Source organism: Pygocentrus nattereri, chromosome 20 (assembly GCF_015220715.1).
Source record: "Pygocentrus nattereri isolate fPygNat1 chromosome 20, fPygNat1.pri, whole genome shotgun sequence".
In the NCBI taxonomy this organism is placed as follows: domain Eukaryota; kingdom Metazoa; phylum Chordata; class Actinopteri; order Characiformes; family Serrasalmidae; genus Pygocentrus; species Pygocentrus nattereri.
This window is the reverse complement of record NC_051230.1, coordinates 24568631-24587156: the sequence shown is the minus strand read 5'-3', so window position 1 is coordinate 24587156 and position 18526 is coordinate 24568631. Positions and strand designations below refer to the sequence as shown.

Below are 18526 nucleotides of genomic sequence, written 5' to 3'. Positions count from 1 at the left end.
AAAATATCCATATATCCACATTTTTTATTTTTCAATATATAGAATAATGAAAGATTGGTGATGTTTTTTCTTCAATCAGGGAGACAAGTGCAGGAGAAGACATTTTGTGTATTGCGACAGGACTTATCCTGATAAAAGCAATGGACTTTTTTGGTTATATCCCCTGACCTGTTTTACGGCACTGTGTTGATAAGGCTTTTCCCACTACACACCAGAAGGTTTCATTTACCACATGGCCCTGGAATGTGAGTTCACTAGAAGGATATGCATCCCTCCACATAGCCTTATGTTTTAGCACAGATGCTGTAATTCCATTATATGATAATATGATATACTCTTAGCATCAGCATGGTAGGTGGTTTTCATTTTGATAGTGATCAACATAAACTTTGACAATTTCAAGACAATGGAACTAATTTCAAGATCTTTTTAACAGATTACATAATGTGAAATTACAGATTACATAATGAAAAATTCTGTATTACAAGTTAACCGCGTTACCAAATAGTCTTTATGTTAGAAACCACACGTTATTCGTTTCCTTTTCCAGAGATAAATAAACATGCAAAACCAAGGAGACCACCAAAACTACCATCATAAGATCAACAGTCCTTCAAGCTTTTATGTTTAAGAGACAGGAGAAAATCCTCTTTAGCTTTGGATCTGAAAAAATCATAGATATTTCCTTCCACTATGAGAAAACAATTCAATGCTGCAGGTCTGGAAGGATGAGAAGCTCTCAAAAAGCCCCTACTGAGAAAAGGAAGAAAATTTACAAATCACATAAAACTGCTGCTGTTCTCAGAACAGTGAACTGGTGCCAACTTGGAGCCCAGACCTTAATATTATAAAATGTTTTTGGGATTACTTGGAATGTGCAAATACACAAATACAACCAACATCATGACTGAACTGGATGCAGTGCAGTGACAGAGATGTTGAAGAATATTTTAATTTTTTTGAAAAACTGAAAGCGAGTCACCTGACATGAATACTAAAAAATATATATATGCCATTTAGTTGTTGGGGCTTCTGCATAATTTGTCAATTTTAACTGGAAATTAAATAAATGAAGGTTGGTCTCTGACTTTTGCACCATACCAAATTTTGATAAAAAGAAAAACATTTGTATCTATAATATCAACCCTAAAAGTGTAGAATTTGTTGAAACGTTCAAAACCTTTTTTACTTTAACATTTTTCAGGAATTAGAACCAGTAAAAATCAGGGACTGGTAAATCTATTGGAAATCATAATAAATATATATATGTAAAGGTGCTCGGGTTGCTGGCAAATAAAAAAATCAGCAGCTGCAGGCTATGATGATAAAAGTTGGGCATTGTACATTCACAAACTCACAAAGCATATACTGCACAGAAATTTGTTCATTTAGTGTATAGAATGATTGTTTTTTCTTCTGTGAAGGATGGTTATTGTGTTTGTGTTGCATCCGTAAGCAGGCCATGAGTATAAGTCAATTCATCACTAGCTTGGAATATGTTGAGTGTGCAAGGGACATTAGTGACACCAGCTGGTCGCAACTCGGTGTCAAAAGACTTGACACCTCCAATGTCAGTCTTTTGGAAAGGGCAGATGGTGCGGCATGCTTATGAGTGTACTAAAGTGTCTGTATTTTTTTTATTTTTTTTATTTTAATTTTTATGTAAAAGTCAGAGACTTTTAATTCAGCAAAAATATTGACATAAAATACATTAAATAAGTGAAAAAAAAAAACAACTTTGAGAGGTCTGTGGAAATCAAGCTCCTCTCTTGCTTCAGATATTTTAATAAATCCTCAGGTGTTTTGTCCATCCTTCCACTTTGAGAAAACAACTCAACAGAATGGGGCTGAAAGGATGTGTAGCTGATACGAAGAAACAGACAGGAAAGAAGAAAATTTGCAAATCAAACAAAATGCTGCTGGTGTTGTCAGAAGAGTGGACGGGTTACTCCAGAGTGTTTGGAATCATTTGGATTGTGAAAAGCAGAAAATGAAACCAACCTCTAAGACTGAACTTAGGAGATGTGGAAAATATCCCTGCAGTTTTCTTTGAAAAACTGAAAGGAGGCTCCTATAAAAACCGATAAAATGGAAAAGGTTTGAACACCATATAGTAAAAATGTTATATTATATTTAACTGTTGTAGCTTTTTAATTTTATATTTAAAATGTTTTTTTTTTTCTTGACACATAAAAAATACTTGTGTTTAATGTCCCTTTTGATTGAAAATTAAATAAATGAAAGGTGGTCTCAGACTTTTTCACAATATTGTATGTATGCACTGTTGTCAGTATATGTTTTTTAACACAAATGTAGCATTTGTGTATATGTGTATGCCATATATACAACTGGGGTGCCCTGGGATGCATGCACACTAACACATAGAGGAACACACACATAACACAAAATCAACAGAAAAAATATGAGTACATTGGAAAGTATTAAAGAACTGATCCACAGATTCACAAAAGTCACAAAGCACAGACATATACCACTCATACAGAACAGACACTGACACAAAAAAAAAACACATTAGCTAATGGAGAAGTTGTGATTGAAAAGTATCAGAGTTCTATTTACAAAAAACAGAAAGATACATGAAGACTGTAATTGGTGATGCATAAATCACAGCTAGAGGATAGATGTGAAGTAAAAGACTTTGACAACATTCAGTTCAAGGTGATACAATGACCATAAAGCATTAAAGAAATCAACACCTTTTAACTCGTCCTAACAAAGTAACAGAAGCACTCATCAAGCTTTCAGTTGTTACACTGCATGCCATGCTGGGCAAGCTCAGATCAGCTTCACATGCAAAACATACATCATGCCAGTCTATAGTTTAGTTGAAGGGCATTTCCATGTGAATTTAGTAACACACAAACAGCAGACACAAAGAACAGTCTTGAAAATGATTAAAAAGTCCTGTGAACGCTTTTGTACATGTCTGCAGATTTGCATGACCTGTGCTCTGTCTGTGCTAGTTGACCTACATTCACTGGCCACTTTACCAGGACCTCTACCATGGGAGGGGGGATGTGAAATTGGAATCAGATTTTTGCTCCAATGGAGCAATCAGCAGTCAGCCAGTTTATTATTTATATTTTATGATAAAATAAGCCAGGTAGGTGTACTTGTGCTGTATTTCAATGCTGCCTCAACTAGACCAAAATGTTTTAGCATAATTCTGCTTGACTCATTGTGCTTGTGTAAAACATTATTTGATTCATGTAAAAAAAAATCATTGTTTTTCATTTAAAAGTGTAAATTGTCACATTAAAGCGCAAATAATTGTATTATTATTGTGACACTAGCTAACAGAAAATACTGGAAATGTGGATGTGTCTTTCATCTGTGCATTTGGCTCACACAGTGAGTTAATAAAAAAGTCAGCCAAAAATCAAAATTATCAGCCAATATTTCTATAAAATAAAAATGTAGAATTGATGCACCCCTACCTACCATATAAGTGCCTTGGGAATAAGCAATAATACCATTGTGCTGAGAATAGCATCCACCACCCAAATAGCATCTGGCTCCACGTGGTATCTAACAAATTAAGTAAAAACAAATGGGCTATAGCCAGTAAACTACAAAGTGCACATATAGTAGGTGTATTCCAATGAGTGTAGGTAAAAGCTAAGTGTACCATATAAGCTTAAGTGTACAAGATGGCTGCATTTACTGTCTAAGTAAGCATTTAGAGTGACGCTGGAGTTCTATGGGTGCTGTAAATGTGTCATTACTTCAAAGCCCTTCAAGCAAAATGATATTGAAAAGTCCACAGATCAGCATTCATCCTCTAGTACTTCTTTTTTCCATGCACATTCAGTGGTAGAGAAAAGTCACAACAGCAGTGGGCCTCGTGTGCATGCATACAGGCATCAGGGTAAGACGACAGGAGAGCAGGGGATTGTGTAGGTGGAAAGAGACAGAACAGAAAGATAGAAGGAGAGGGGACAGGAAAAAGAGACAGAAAGAGAGAACAGAAGACAAAGACAGAAGGCGACAGGGTGAGTCAGAAACACCTCCCTCCTGTAGGGGGCGCTGAATATAACAGCTAGTGAGGAGGGAATTTTTTTTTATCACAAAAGAGACCAGCAAGAAAGATGATGTGTATTTTGTATGGGGGAGGAGGAAATGCGGGCCTAACAGGACTTAAGATAAAGAGATGAGGGCCAGAGGTCAACATGATGTCTGTATGTGGTCAAAGGTTGGAGAGGTGTGGAGGAGGAGGAGAAGGAGGAGGAAGAGGCAGGGCTGCAGAGGACATGTCCAGAGAACACAAAGAGAGGGGTCAAAAGGAAGAGGGATGGCACTTTGCCTGAACTGATAGTAAAGACTTAACCCATGTGACCATTAGATTACTAAATTGCATGTGTTCTTAAAGCAAATTCTATATATATATATATGCTTCCAAGACTATTATGAATTATGCTTTGTAGAAAGGAATTGCTTATTAAAACTCACAGGCATCCTCAAAATCATAATGTTACCTCTGTCACATGGTCAGTAAATGTATGGGGTAAAATACACTAAACTCTTTTATGCTCTTCTGAAACCTGCTTTGCCATTTCCCATATTATGGATTGTATTAAGATATGGTTAGCGGCCGCTAAATGTTTACCTGATGTTTTGTTGGCTATTGCCTCAAATATTTTAACCAGCACCAAAATTTTTAAAGTTAACATATGAGACGTTTCACGTCATCTTTCTCATCATCTATTATTTCATTCACGGACACATTCAACTCAAACTCAGAGAGTGCTCCTGCAAGAAATTAAGTGCAAGAGTGTGATTTACTACTATTACTATATAAAAAAAAACAACAATAATTATTATTTTAAGTACACTTGGTATATTATTATTTAAATCAATTGAATATCAAATAGTATGATATTGCGCTATCAAGTGTTTTACATTCTTTTGATTTATTATTTTAAATACTGAACAATTCAAAATTTTAAGGCAGTCAAGATACATAATTTTAAGCTAATACTCCAAATAAGTTTTTTGCAGTGTACATAAAAAATCACTCACTTGAAAATCTGACCAACCTGATCCCAGTGTTTTGTTGGCCCTGTCAAACAATGTTTATCAGAACTATTTAGTTTTAAAAATATACAAACCGACTGGCCACTTCATTAACTACACCTGCCTTGTATCTACAATTTTGTCCATTTAATCAGGTCCGTTCAACATGTTGCACAAGATGTACTTTATAGTTCTATAATTATAGACTGTAGTCAATCTGTTTCGTTGCAAAATTTCTTAGTCCCCTTCCACCCTGTTCTTCAATGGTCAGGACCCCCACAAGACCACCACAGAGCAGATATCATTTAGGTGGTGGATCATTCTCAGCACTGCAGTGACTCTGATGTGGTGCTGGTATGTTAGTGTGTGTTGCACTGGTATGAGTGGGTCAGACACAGCAGTGCTGCTGGAATTTTTAAACACGGTGTCCAATCACTTTCGCCTCTATTAGACACTCCTACCTTGTTGGTCCACTGTTTAGATGTCAAATCAGACCATTCGTACCAGCTCAACAAACACTAACACACTACCACCACATCAGTGGCTGCAGCGCTGAGAATGATCCACCACCCAAATAATAGTAGAAGATGCACTGAATTCACTGAATGCACTGAATGTAGAAGATGCACTGAATTCTTATATGTTCTATCACAAACAGCTTCTTCACTCTTCTTTAGTTTTTTGACATATCAATCAACATTGCTGTATATTTTGTTGATGTGTAAATGCTCAGATTCAATAACAGGTAACAACTGCACATTTTACTAGTTAATTGGGGTTAGGGTAAGTGGGGATACCAACTCAAAACTATTCTACAATGAACAGTTACATGCCCAGTCAAAGCCCCTGGTATGAACAACCAAGAGGAATAATAAATCTGTTCTCAGGAGAGCATGAAAACTAATTTTAAAGATACACCTTTGTTTTCTTTATCATTTAATACTAGAACTGTTATGCAATTGGAAAGAACTCCTGCTAAATAGCCAATTCAGCTGTGCCTTAGAAACATACAGTGTTTGAACACAAGATTTTTAATGGCAGTATGTGATATTACAGCTTTTTTGGAATGTACTGTTGCACTGTAGGTTTGTAAAAATCAACAGTACATCAGTAAAATCATCAGTACCAAAGTTTTTAGGGTGATGTTCAAATTATGCTTAAATATGACATTTGAGGTATAGAAAAAAGGGCAGAGACAAGCAACTCTTAAGAAACGCATCTGTGGTCTCAGTTTTATAGGAAGATGAATGGACATAACATTCCATGGATGCTTCTTACAGTAAACTTTAAATGGCTTTTTTCCAACACCTGAACTCAGTCCAGATCTGAGAACTGAGTTATATGCTTCATTCATTTCCCCTTTGTACATCATGGTCATGAGAATATATCTGTCCTCCTTTACCACAAGACTGACCCACATCTGGCCTTGACAAGCATGAATTGTAACAACTGTGTGCAGAATGACTCCTTCTCAACATAACTGTGAACCCACAGTGAATGTGATGTACTCAATGCATGCATCAAGAGGCACCATGAAGAAAAGGATGTGGATTCTCTTTAAAGGAACAGTACAGCAAAACATCAGATTTACACAAATTTTGCCCTTACTTGTAATGGGCATACTTGTAATGGGTAGTGAGTCTTTGTCTGATAGGTTGCTTCTTTAGTTTAGCAGTGGAGTTACAAGCCTAATTGAGCTAACTGGTAATGGAGGCTTATACTTCTAGAATTAGCATTGTTCAATTTGCATGAATATAAGTACTGGTGAAATTCTTGGGCCGATTTTCAAAAATCAATAAAATTGGACAAAATTATGGATAAATATCAATATTTTCATTTTTTAAAACCACAAGGAGTTGATGTTGGACTAGCATAATGGGCTGTTACTCTTGAGAACTTTGTCGCTATTGCTGCTCGATGGATCTTTTTATTTTCATTCTCTTTGAGGACTTGACAGATACCGCAGGAGTAAAAATTTCAGTTAATTAACAATTAATCATTTTTCCCCCAACTTTTGGCATGTTTTTTCATCTTTTTTTCAAAGACCTAAAAATTAATCACAATAAACCAAAAAAAAAAAAAAGATTCTTTTGAATCTTTTGGATCGACATCTTTTGGATTGTACTTCTAGTTGGCAAACCAGTTATTACTTCCATTAACAGGCTAGATTGTAGAGAGCTAGGCTTAAAAACTGGTGACACACTGCAATGTGTGTTAATGTAAAACCAGGACTGGAATTTCAGATCACAAATCGTAGCGCAGACATCTCATGTTTACGAAATGTAAAAAAAGACAACAATAAATTCAGTCTATTAATCTCATGGCCATTATTGATAATTATTGATTAACTACACAGTATACACAAAACAGCCAAAAGTATTTGGACACCCAACCAAAACACCTATAGGAGCTCAGTGTTATAACAGTGTTTACTCTTCATGGAAAGACTTTCAGTGTATCTGTGGAAATACTGCCCATTCAGTCAAAAAAGCACCTGTGAGGTCAGGCACTGATGTTGGACAAGAAGCATGGGCATTCCAATTTATCCTAAAGGTGTTCAGTGGGATTAAGTTTCAGGGCTCTGTGTAGGTGACTTTAGTTCCTCCACACCAAACTTGTCAAATCAAGTCTTTAGGAACCTTGTTATGTGCATTGGGTCACAGTCATGCAGGGACAAGAAACTTTATCAACTGTTGTTGACAAAGTTGGAAGCATATAATTGTCTATCTTTGTATAACTGTAACATTACCCTGCACTGGAACTAAGGGGTCTAGCCCACATTCCGCAAAAAAACCTCAGACTGTTTTTTCTTAGCATTGTAGCATTTAGCATTGTACAAAGTGATCTCAGGCCTGTGTGCAGCTCATTGGCTATTGAAACCCAGTTCTGGTGCCCATGTTGCTTCTAGAGGCAGTGTAGAACTCTAGTTAGATGCAACACAAGACAAGTGCTTCAGCACTCAATGGCCCTGCTCTGTGAGTTTGTGTGGTCAACCGCTTTGTGACTGAACTGTTGCTCCTAGACACCCTTTTCAAGCAGGGAAGAAATTTTACAAACTGACTTCTTGTGGAATCCTATGACAGCACTACACATAAAGTCACTGAGCTCTTCAGTATGATTCTACTGCCGCGGTTTGACTACAGAGATAACATGGCTATGTGCTTGATTTTACACAGCTTTCAGCAATGACTGTGGCTGAAACACCTGAACTCAACAATTAGGAGGGACGTCCACATATTTTTGCCCACTGTGTACTTTTCATTTGTATAGATGTGCCATAAAGTGTTAAAACCACATAAGTAAATCTGTTGGGATTACTTAACAACTCTTAACAAAACATGGTTTGAGGCAAAATTTAGGCATGCAGTTTGCATAATGCTAGTTGGTGAGGTATAAACTTCCACTACCTGTTTGCTACATTAGTCTTGTAGTATGAATGCAAAAGTAAAGCAAACACTGGACAGATGAGATGTGAGGTAAGGTAAAGCTGTGTAAATTTGATTTTTTGACAAAGTATTCTTTTAAAAGTATACTGAACCTTTATGATTAATAAGATCATTTGCATATCATATCGTTTACATTGAATAGATAGCTTGAGAGTAACTATTGCTTACATTTTAACACAAGGACAATCATTATCTTCATAGCTATAACAATTTGCAACAGAGCAAACTGGTTATAATTCCTATGTGAATACCAAAAAAAGAACTTTCAGCAATGGCATAATGAGCATTATTTTTAATAAATATGCAGCTAAAACGCTGCTCTGTATTTTAACTCACTGGGAGTGGAGCACCTTTGAACAGCTTTTATACTTTTGTTTATTTGACACATCAAAGCAAATATAAGGTCACATATATACACACACTGTAATGACAACAGAAGTTGTTCATGATCAGAGGCAGGCTATAGGGATGTCCTTAGTCCTGGTCCTGGTGACAGCAGAATTAATTAAAAGTGAAAGTTCTCAGCCAAGTTATCAGGCATCAGTTAGAGGGAATGGAGCAGCTATTAGCTCGACGAGAAGAAAAGCCTAGTCTTGGGGATCAGGACTTGCGTAGGATGGGGGAAAAGGAGCATTATGGTGGGACAAGGGACTGAAGAATCTCTTACCATTTGTCATGCCAGGAGAGAGGTGGTCTCGGTCATTGTGTCCGCGTCTGGACATTTCATGACCTCCTTGCTGACCTGTCTGTTGCCCTTGTCCCTCCAGCATGTTCACAATATCCATTCGGTCAATGCTCTTCAGAGCCATGAACAGGCTCTCCACTGTTGAAAGTAAGTAATGGACACAGAGAAACATAGAGCAGGAAAGACAGACGAGATAAGGACAATAAGATGAACTGCAAGATTACTACTTTATTTGTCTTTAATGTTGAATTCTACAGAGTTTTAAATTTTCTGCTTTATTTAACTGTAGATGTAAACATTCAGAGTGGTTTGATGTGTAATGTGTTGGAACTGATCACAGTGTTGGGTACTACACAAAATGGCTACGAACACGTTTAATATAGAAAAATGCATCCACTTCCTAAACACAGAACAGCATAAAACATTTTAACACCAATGTTATATTTTAAAGCACTTTTGAACTTGAGTTATAGGATTTTAATCTAACGTATGTTCATCACGTCAGTGAGTGCAAACAGCCGCTCCACTTGCTAACCAATCAGCACTCAGTAACTTTAATGCCAGAGAACTTGTAAAGACGAGAATTACCACGCTGTAATGTCTTCTAGGTTTCTCAAATGCTAGAGGGCACTCCTGAGCCAGTCCAAAATGAATGAGTTACTATGGAGTATCTATGTAAAATAATAGTTTATACTCTATTCATATCCTGAACATACAACAGCCTAAAACATTTTAACACTGCTGTTGTATTTTTTAACGACATCGAACTCGAGTAATAGGAGACTGAAATGGCGTCTCATTTACATCCATCACATCAATCAGCACTCAGTGGCAGTAATGTTAACGCTCTACTGCCCAAAAAACTAGCTGTAGAAAAAAAGAAAACACATGGCAATCATGTTTTTCATATAACAGGGAAATTGGAAGTCACCAGGTTTCTCATTAATGAGCTATGGTAACACTAACTAATCAGCTCTCAGTAGCAGTAATGCTAGTGGCCTGCTGTCAAAAACCTGTTTGCTGTTGAAAAAAGGAATCATACAGGTACATTTTTTTTTACTGAAATACATTCTTCTGCCCTCTCCATGGATCACCACCTTATCGTGGTGGAGAGGTTTGTGTGCTTGAAGGACCCTAGGAGCTATGTTGTCTGGAGCAAAAGCTCCTGGTAGGGTCTCCCATGGCAAACTGGTCCTAGGTGACAGGCCAGACAAAGTGTGATCCATAACCACCCCTATGAGGACAACAAAGCAGGACTCGTGTACCCTGCCCGGATCAGGGTTACCGGGGCCCCACCCTGGAGCCAGGCCTGGGGGAGGGGCTCGCCAGCGAGCGTCTGGTGGCCGGGCATTCACTCATGGTGCCCGGCCGGGCCCAGCCCGAAGGAGCTACATGAGTCCCCCCTCCCATCGACCCACCACCGATGGGAGGGGCAGTAGTAGGGGTGCGGTGCATTGTGGATCGGGCAGTGTCCGAAGGCGTGGGCCTTGGCGTTCTGATCCTCGGTTGCTGAAACTGGCTTTTGGAACTTGGAACGTTACCTCACTGGCGGGGAAGGAGCCTGAGTTGGTGCGCGAGGTCGAGAGATACCGGCTAGATATAGTCGGGCTCACCTCAACACACAGCTTGGGCTCTGGGTCCAATCTCCTTGAGAGGGGCTGGACTTTTTTCTTTTCTGGAGTTGCCCATGGTGAGAGGCGGCGGGCAGGTGTGGGCTTTCTCATAGCCCCTCGACTCGGCGCCTGTATGTTGGGGTTTTCCCCGGTGGACGAGAGGGTAGCTTCCCTACGCCTTCGGGTTGGGGAACGGGTCCTGACTGTTGTCTGTGCTTATGCACCGAACAGCAGTTCAGAATACCCAGCCTTCATAGAGTCCTTGGAAGGGGTGCTTGACAGTGCTCCTCCTGGAGACTCGATTGTCCTACTGGGGGACTTCAACGCTCACGTGGGCAACGACAGTAAGACCTGGAGGGGTGTGATTGGGAGGAATGGCCTCTCTGATCTGAACCCGAGTGGTGTTCAGTTTTTGGACTTCTGTGCAAACCACAGTTTGTCCATAACGAACACCATGTTTGAACACAAGGATGTCCATAAGTGCACATGGCACCAGGACACCCTAGGCCGCAGTTCAATGATTGACTTTGTAGTCGTGTCAGCGGACTTGCGGCCATGTGTACTGGACACTCGGGTAAAGAGAGGAGCTGAGCTGTCAACTGATCACCACCTGGTGGTGAGTTGGATCAGGTGGTGGGGGAAGATGCCAGTAAGACCAGGCAAACCCAAACGTATAGTGAGGGTTTGCTGGGAACGTCTGGCAGAAGAACCTGTCAGATTGATCTTCAACTCACACCTCCGTCAGAACTTTGACCAGATTTCGGGGGAGGTGGGGGACATTGACTCAGAATGGGCCATGTTCCGCTCCTCCATTGTTGAAGCGGCTGACTGTAGCTGTGGTCGCAAGGTAGTTGGTGCCTGTCGGGGCGGTAATCCTCGAACCCGGTGGTGGACACCCCAGGTGAGAGATGCCGTCGGGCTGAAGAAGGAGTCCTACCGGACATGGTTGGCCTGTAGGACACCAGAGGCAGCTGGCAGGTATCGACAGGCCAAGCGATCTGCAGCTTCAGTCGTTGCCAAGGCAAAAACCCGGGTGTGGGAAGAGTTCGGTGAGGCCTTGGAAAGTGACTTTAAGTCGGCTCCGAAAAGATTCTGGCAAACCGTCAGGCGACTCAGAAGGGGAAAGCAGTGTGCCACTAGCACTGTATATAGTGGAGATGGTGTGCTGCTGACTTCGACTGAAGACGTCATTGGGCGGTGGAAGGAATACTTTGAGGACCTTCTCAATCCCACCAACATGTTCTCCAGTGAGGAGGCAGAGTCTGGGGACACGGGAATAGGCTTGTCCATTACTGAGGCCGAAGTCGCTAAGGTAGTTAAAAAGATCCTTGGCGGCAGGGCTGCAGGGGTGGATGAGATCCGTCCCGAGTTCCTCAAGGCTCTGGATGTTGTGGGGCTGTCTTGGCTGACACGCCTTTTCAACATTGCATGGACATCGGGGGTGGTGCCACTTGATTGGCAGACTGGGGTGGTGGTGCCTCTTTTTAAAAAGGGGGACCGGAGGGTGTGTTCCAACTACAGGGGAATCACACTCCTCAGCCTCCCTGGTAAGGTCTATGCAAGGGTACTGGAGAAGAGAGTCCGGCTTATAGTCGAACCTCGGATTCAGGAGGAGCAGTGCGGGTTCCGCCCTGGTCGTGGAACACTGGACCAACTCTTTACCCTCTCCAGGATTCTCGAGGGTTCATGGGAGTTTGCCCAACCAGTCCACATGTGCTTTGTGGATTTGGAGAAGGCATTCGACTGTGTTCCCTGGGGTATTCTGTGGGAGGTGCTTCGGGAGTACGGGGTACATGGCTCTTTGCTACGAGCCGTTCAGGCCCTGTACAAACAAAGCAGGAGCTTGGTTCGCATGGCCGGCAGTAAGTCAGACTTTTTCCCAGTGAGAGTTGGACTCCGTCAGGGCTGCCCTTTGTCACCGATTCTATTCATAATTTTTATGGATAGAATTTCTAGGCGCAGTCAGGGGATGGAGGGTGTCCGGTTTGGTGACCTCAGGGTCACATCGCTGCTGTTTGCAGATGATGTGGTCCTATTGGGGACATCAGGCCGTGAACTTCAGCTTTCACTGGATCGGTTTGCAGCCGAGTGTGAAGCGGCCGGGATGAGGATCAGTACCTCCAAATCCGAGGCCATGGTTCTCACGCGGGAAAGGGTGGAGAGCCCCCTCTGGGTCGGGGATGAGCTCTTGCCTCAAGTGGAGGAGTTTAAGTATCTTGGGGTCTTGTTCACGAGTGATGGTACAAGGGAGCGGGAGATTGACAGGCGGATTGGTGCTGGGTCAGCAGTGATGCGGGCTCTTTACCGGTCTGTTGTGGTAAAGAAAGAGCTGAGCCATAAGGCAAGGCTCTCGATTTACTGGTCGATCTATGTTCCCACCCTCACCTATGGTCATGAGCTTTGGGTAATGACCGAAAGAACGAGATCGCGAATACAAGCGGCTGAAATGAGTTTCCTCCGCAGGGTGGCTGGACTCTCCCTTAGAGATAGGGTGAGAAGTTCGGTCATCCGGGAGGGACTCGGAGTAGAGCCGCTGCTTCTTCACGTCGAGAGGAGCCAGTTGAGGTGGTTCGGGCATCTTGTTAGGATGCCTCCTGGACGCCTCCCTTGGGAGGTGTCACAGGCAAGTCCACCGGGGAGGAGACCCCGGGGAAGACCCAGGACACGCTGGCGTGACTATATCGCCCAGCTGGCCTGGGAGCGCCTCGGAATCCCTCCCAGGGAGCTAGTGGAAGTGGCTGGGGAAAGGGAGGTCTGGGCTTCATTGCTCAGGATGCTGCCCCCGCGACCCGAACCCCGGAGAAGCGGAAGATGATGGATGGATGGATGGATGGACATTCTTCTGCAATCCAAAATTACAGAAAGGTCCTACACAACTTGCTAGAAACCATTTAAAATGTTTGTTTTTGGTGTTTAGCTCTGATGTAAATTTAATTTAATTTAATCTAAATTTAGCTAAATGACTGAGCTTTTTGCAAGCATTAAACATGTGTGTTTCCAAACTAGGTTTACCACACAGAAGCTGACAATGTTTCAAGTTTATCTGTAGCTTCGGAGATGAGTAGAAAACAAAACCCTCCATCATGTCATAGTATCTTTCAGAACTCAGCAGACATATCTCAACAAAATATATCCTCACAGGTTGCTAAAGACCTGACCAGAAAAAATGCTGAAAAGCAGCTAACAAAGGTTGCAAAGCAGAGATTGGAAAGCTGAGGAAATACAGCGAGTTTTGAGATCAGTCTGACTGGTTCAGTCCTGGATGTTAGGAGCCTAGTTGCACTCCTTTCCTATAGAACAGTGCATGAATTTGACTGTATACTGGAAATTATACTGTACATGCCTGTGAAGAGTAGCGTGCATTATGCGGTATATACTAGTCCCGAATGGTGTATGCAGTATAGCAGTATGCAATTTCGAATGCACCTATTTTTTAAAAAAAGTTTTGCCATATACTTTTGGCCTAAAATGTGTATTTTTTTTTCATTCCTGCAGGGTCCACATGTTGCTCTTTGATGATACAGGAGATGTAATGGTAATTATCCTAAAATTGGAGATGTGAACATACTAGGCTCTTTAGCAAAAAATCTTCAGCAAATCTTCAGTGTCCTTTATTTTCTGATATTTATTCATCTGATCTCACTGTTGTCTACATGCAAGTATTTATTAAGGAGATCTCCTTTTTCATTTTTACTTTCCCATTGTCAGGATTACCTATAAAAACCCAGAAGCCAAATGTAGGTTCACTGGTTGTTTTAGATAACAAATAGAAAGATAAAAAATTCTACATTTATAATGTAAATTATAGAGTAAAAAATAGAGTTGGGGTGGTTGGGGGTGGTTGTGGGCTGGAGGTTAGGGAACTGGCCCTGTGACCGGAAGGTTACCGGTTCAATTCCCAGGGCCGACAGCACATGACTGAGGTGTCCTTGAGCAAGACACCTAACCCCCAATTGCTCCCTGGGTGCTGTGGATAGGACTGCTCACTGCCCCTAGTGTGTGTGTCTATTCACTAGTGTGTATGTCGTGTTTCACTTCACAGATGGATTAAATGCAGAGGTGGAATATTTTATATATATCTATTTTTTCTTTACATTAAAAAAAATCTAAGTTACACTATAATGTCATTTGTTAGCTACATCAGGCATGTAGCTCCAGTGCAAAACTAAAGCAAACTTTGCCAAATGCTAAACATCAGCTAAATTTGGCTTAGAAATGGTGTAAATATGAGGTTCTACCAAATCTCGTCAACTATCACTTTTTTCACAATTTCTCAGTGGTCTAGTTCTTTTCAAAATGAATACGGCATTTTGAAAAAATATGCAAAACATATTCCTTATGTGGGAGAGTCATCCTCAGATGTCCTGGATCTACAGGATCCAAGACATTTCTATGATAACTCAGATAACCACTCTGTGTAATTGTGGTAATAAGAAAATAATCTCAGAATGCACATCATACCTTGAGGCAGATGGGCTACAACAGCAGAAGACCACATGGGTTTCTGCCAGCCAAGAATAGAAAGGTGAAGCACCAATGCGCACAGATTCACCAAAACTGGACAGTTTAAGACTGGAAAAACAAAGCCTGGTCTGATGAATCTCAATTTCTGCTGAGGCATGCAAATAGCATGGTCAGAATGTTAATCTATGGACCCAACCTGCTTTCTGTCAACAGTCAAGGCTGATGGAGGTGGTGTAATAGTGTGGGGAATGTTTTCATGACACACTTTGGGCCTGTTAATACAACCAACAATCCCTTGAATGCCACAGCCACTCTTAGTGTTGTGGCTGACCATATGCATTCCTTCAACTTAACCAGTGGCGCAAAAAGGGGGTATGCAGCGTATGCGGCGCATATGGGCGCTGCACTAGAGGGGCGCCAAAACGATGCCGGAAAATTATTTCTAGTCTGCATTTTCTGTAAGAGCTGTTTGTTCAAGTATGATAATACACATCAAAAAACAGCACAGCACTAATCAGGCGCCCATCCACTCCGTCCCCTACCCTCCTGTCATTTGCTCCCAAACACAGGCGCTTGAGAACGCGCCCCATAGGGAACGGAAGAGGGAGAGAGAAAAAGATGTTGTAGGGATGAAGAAAAGCTTCTCAAAGTGGTTGAAAGACAGCAGGTTGGTCAGTTTATACGCTTTATTCACCTACGTCACCTTTGTCTACCAAAACTAGACTGTAGGGTACGAAAGTAGCGCTGGACCACTGGGTTCTAGCAAAGCTGCCTCACTGCTGCGTTCCCAAATGCACTTATTCAAAAATAAAGGAATCTAATAGAGGTCAAACCTTCCATAGTTTCCCCAAAGATCCCGCACTTCACCGTGAATAGATTCACACAATCAGAAGAGATCGCCTTTTCAGTTTAAGATGTATGTTACTGTGCTAGCTAAGGCTAGCCATATTAATATTACCCAGCCAGCCAGATGAATGATAGCAGTGAGGCAGCAAGCTAACGTTAAAGCTAAACTTGGTTCTCCAGCTACGACCTGATTAACCCTGAACTGGTTATTTTCTCGGTTTAACTTCAAAACGAGTGACATTAGTCAAGCCATAGCTCTTTATAGTAGCCTGTTTAGCTAGCTGACCTAGCTAGTCAACATTCTAGTTAATATCCTAACCGTGGCGGCCTGGTCTAAAGCTCAGCTCGCTGGTGGCACTAAATCATCTAAACTCTTAGTTTCTAGCCACATTCAGACACATTCAGCCTGTAACTGTTTTAGTTGAGTTTTCCTTTACATTTTTATTTATTTTGTCCTTTTATTTATTTAATTTTCTGTTTTACCTTTTTATTTATTTTATTCCATACTTTTCGCCTTTTACCTTTTTATTTCATTTATTTCTTCCTTTTATTTATTCTGTCTTCTGTTTTACTGTTTATTTTATTTCCATAATTTACTTTTTTATATAAACTTGGTGTTTTAACCCTCTTTCTTTGTGCTTATATTTTATTATTCTAATTATTAATCTCTATTTTATTGCGTTACATTTTAGCCTGTCCACTTAGTTTATTCTGAATTATTTTATTTCTTCTTAATTAAATCCTCATTGCTTGTTTTTTGCTCTTACCATTTAATTTGTATTCTGTTTATAAAGTTCCTTATTTTAGCTTGCCTGCTTAAATATTTGATTTTAATTTGAATTTTTTTCAGTCACTTTAAGTTAAGGGGCGGGGTTTGGGGGGGGGGCGGCGCCGATAATATGTTTGCATCCACCTCAGAAAGTATGTAGTTGCACCCCTGAACTTAACCATCTTCTAATGGCTACTTCCAGCATGACAATGCACCAAATCACAAAGCAAAAATCATCTCAAACTGGTTTCATGAACATGGCAGTGAGTTTAATGTTATTATTTGCCTTCAAAGTCACCAGCTCTGAATCCAATAAAAACCTTTGGGATGTGGGAACATGGGAGATTCAGCAGCAGCAAAGTACACCTGATATTGCTAATTTTAAAGTTATTATATTATATTAGTTACAACAGTTATTATTTATTATTATTACAGTGTTCCTAATAAAGTATTCAGGGAGTGTATACATTTGCATTGCATTATCTGATATTTATTAAAAATGCTATTTATTAGACTTATTAGAGAGTGTTTCACTTGGATGTGAAAACCTCTTATAGCTGCTTACATGTAATGCAATGATGTTTCAATAAACTTAAGAAAAGTAACTTGAAGCTTGAAACTTACTCTTGGCCCTCTTTCCTTCTCGGCTAGCCCACAAGTTAAGGAGCACTGAGCTTTGCTCGAGGAGTGAATTGGGGTTTTCCACTCGAATCTTGTTAATGTCATCCACACTGAACTGGAGTTCTCGAGCCAGCTCTGTGTTGGGATTAGAAAGAACAGTTTAAGAACTTTCAGATATAATGCCATGATGCTTTTTTATGTAATATTGTTTTGTATTACTAGAAGCCACTATTATTGACCCTTTCTAACAAACAGCTTGATGTACTAAAGCCTTAGCATAAACAAACAGGTTAGCTTGAGTGCAAGATTTAGAAAAAAAAAAAAACATTTTAGGCAAAGCAATTTTGCATATACAGTTTTTTTGTGGTAAATGTACAAAAGAGTAATGGACCTCCAGATATGTCTTGATAAGACATACCTGGATAAGCATTCACACATTCACTCATTCACTCACCAGCCCAGCTCAGTCCCAGCTGTTCAGCTATTAAAGCCATCTTTAACTCCGTCCTTTCCATGGCGCTCATTGATGCTGCGGAAATCAGACCATCATTGGCTCAGACAATGCAAAAACTCAAAATTGTCTTTAAAGCACAACGAAGCAGATCGTATGAAACAGGGATGGGCATTTTAACTGTTTCTGCTATTTGAATATCTGCATTTTTCAAGTTAAAGCTTTTAAACAAGCCAAGATTTTATAATATTATTAATATACCATTATTAATACAAAATGCTAACAGAAAATGTAGAATATAAGATGATCTGTGCCTGGCTGTCTTGTTGCTTTAGTGATTTTTTGGGAGTGTTTTGGGTGTGAATAAATGAATAAACATACCTCCGGTCAACTTTCAGTATATCCACAAAACTCCTTTTTAAATATTACTTAGATTTTTGGTTAGATTTTACCATTTTTTTATGTGAGGTACAGAATCAGGTGCTTGCCTCCCCAAAATTTTCTGCAGTACTACATTGCATGCAAGTCAAAAAAGTACAAGATAATTTAAAAGCAAATACTATTTATTAAGAGTTTGGATATCCATATATTCAAATA

General features: G+C 40.4%; 1 protein-coding gene across 3 annotated transcripts in view; it reads right to left on the bottom strand.

Moving 5' to 3' along the window:
* Positions 1-18526, bottom strand: part of ank1a (ankyrin 1, erythrocytic a) — a 149993-nt gene that overhangs the window by 19157 nt on the left and 112310 nt on the right. For all 3 annotated transcript variants that reach the window (XM_017716272.2, XM_017716276.2, XM_017716268.2), the window contains 3 exons: positions 17933-18007; positions 17482-17613; positions 9148-9303 (listed from right to left, as the gene is read on the bottom strand). In XM_017716272.2, the coding sequence (XP_017571761.1) occupies positions 9148-9303; positions 17482-17613; positions 17933-18007 (363 nt within the window). The remainder of the gene's footprint in view (positions 1-9147; positions 9304-17481; positions 17614-17932; positions 18008-18526) is intronic.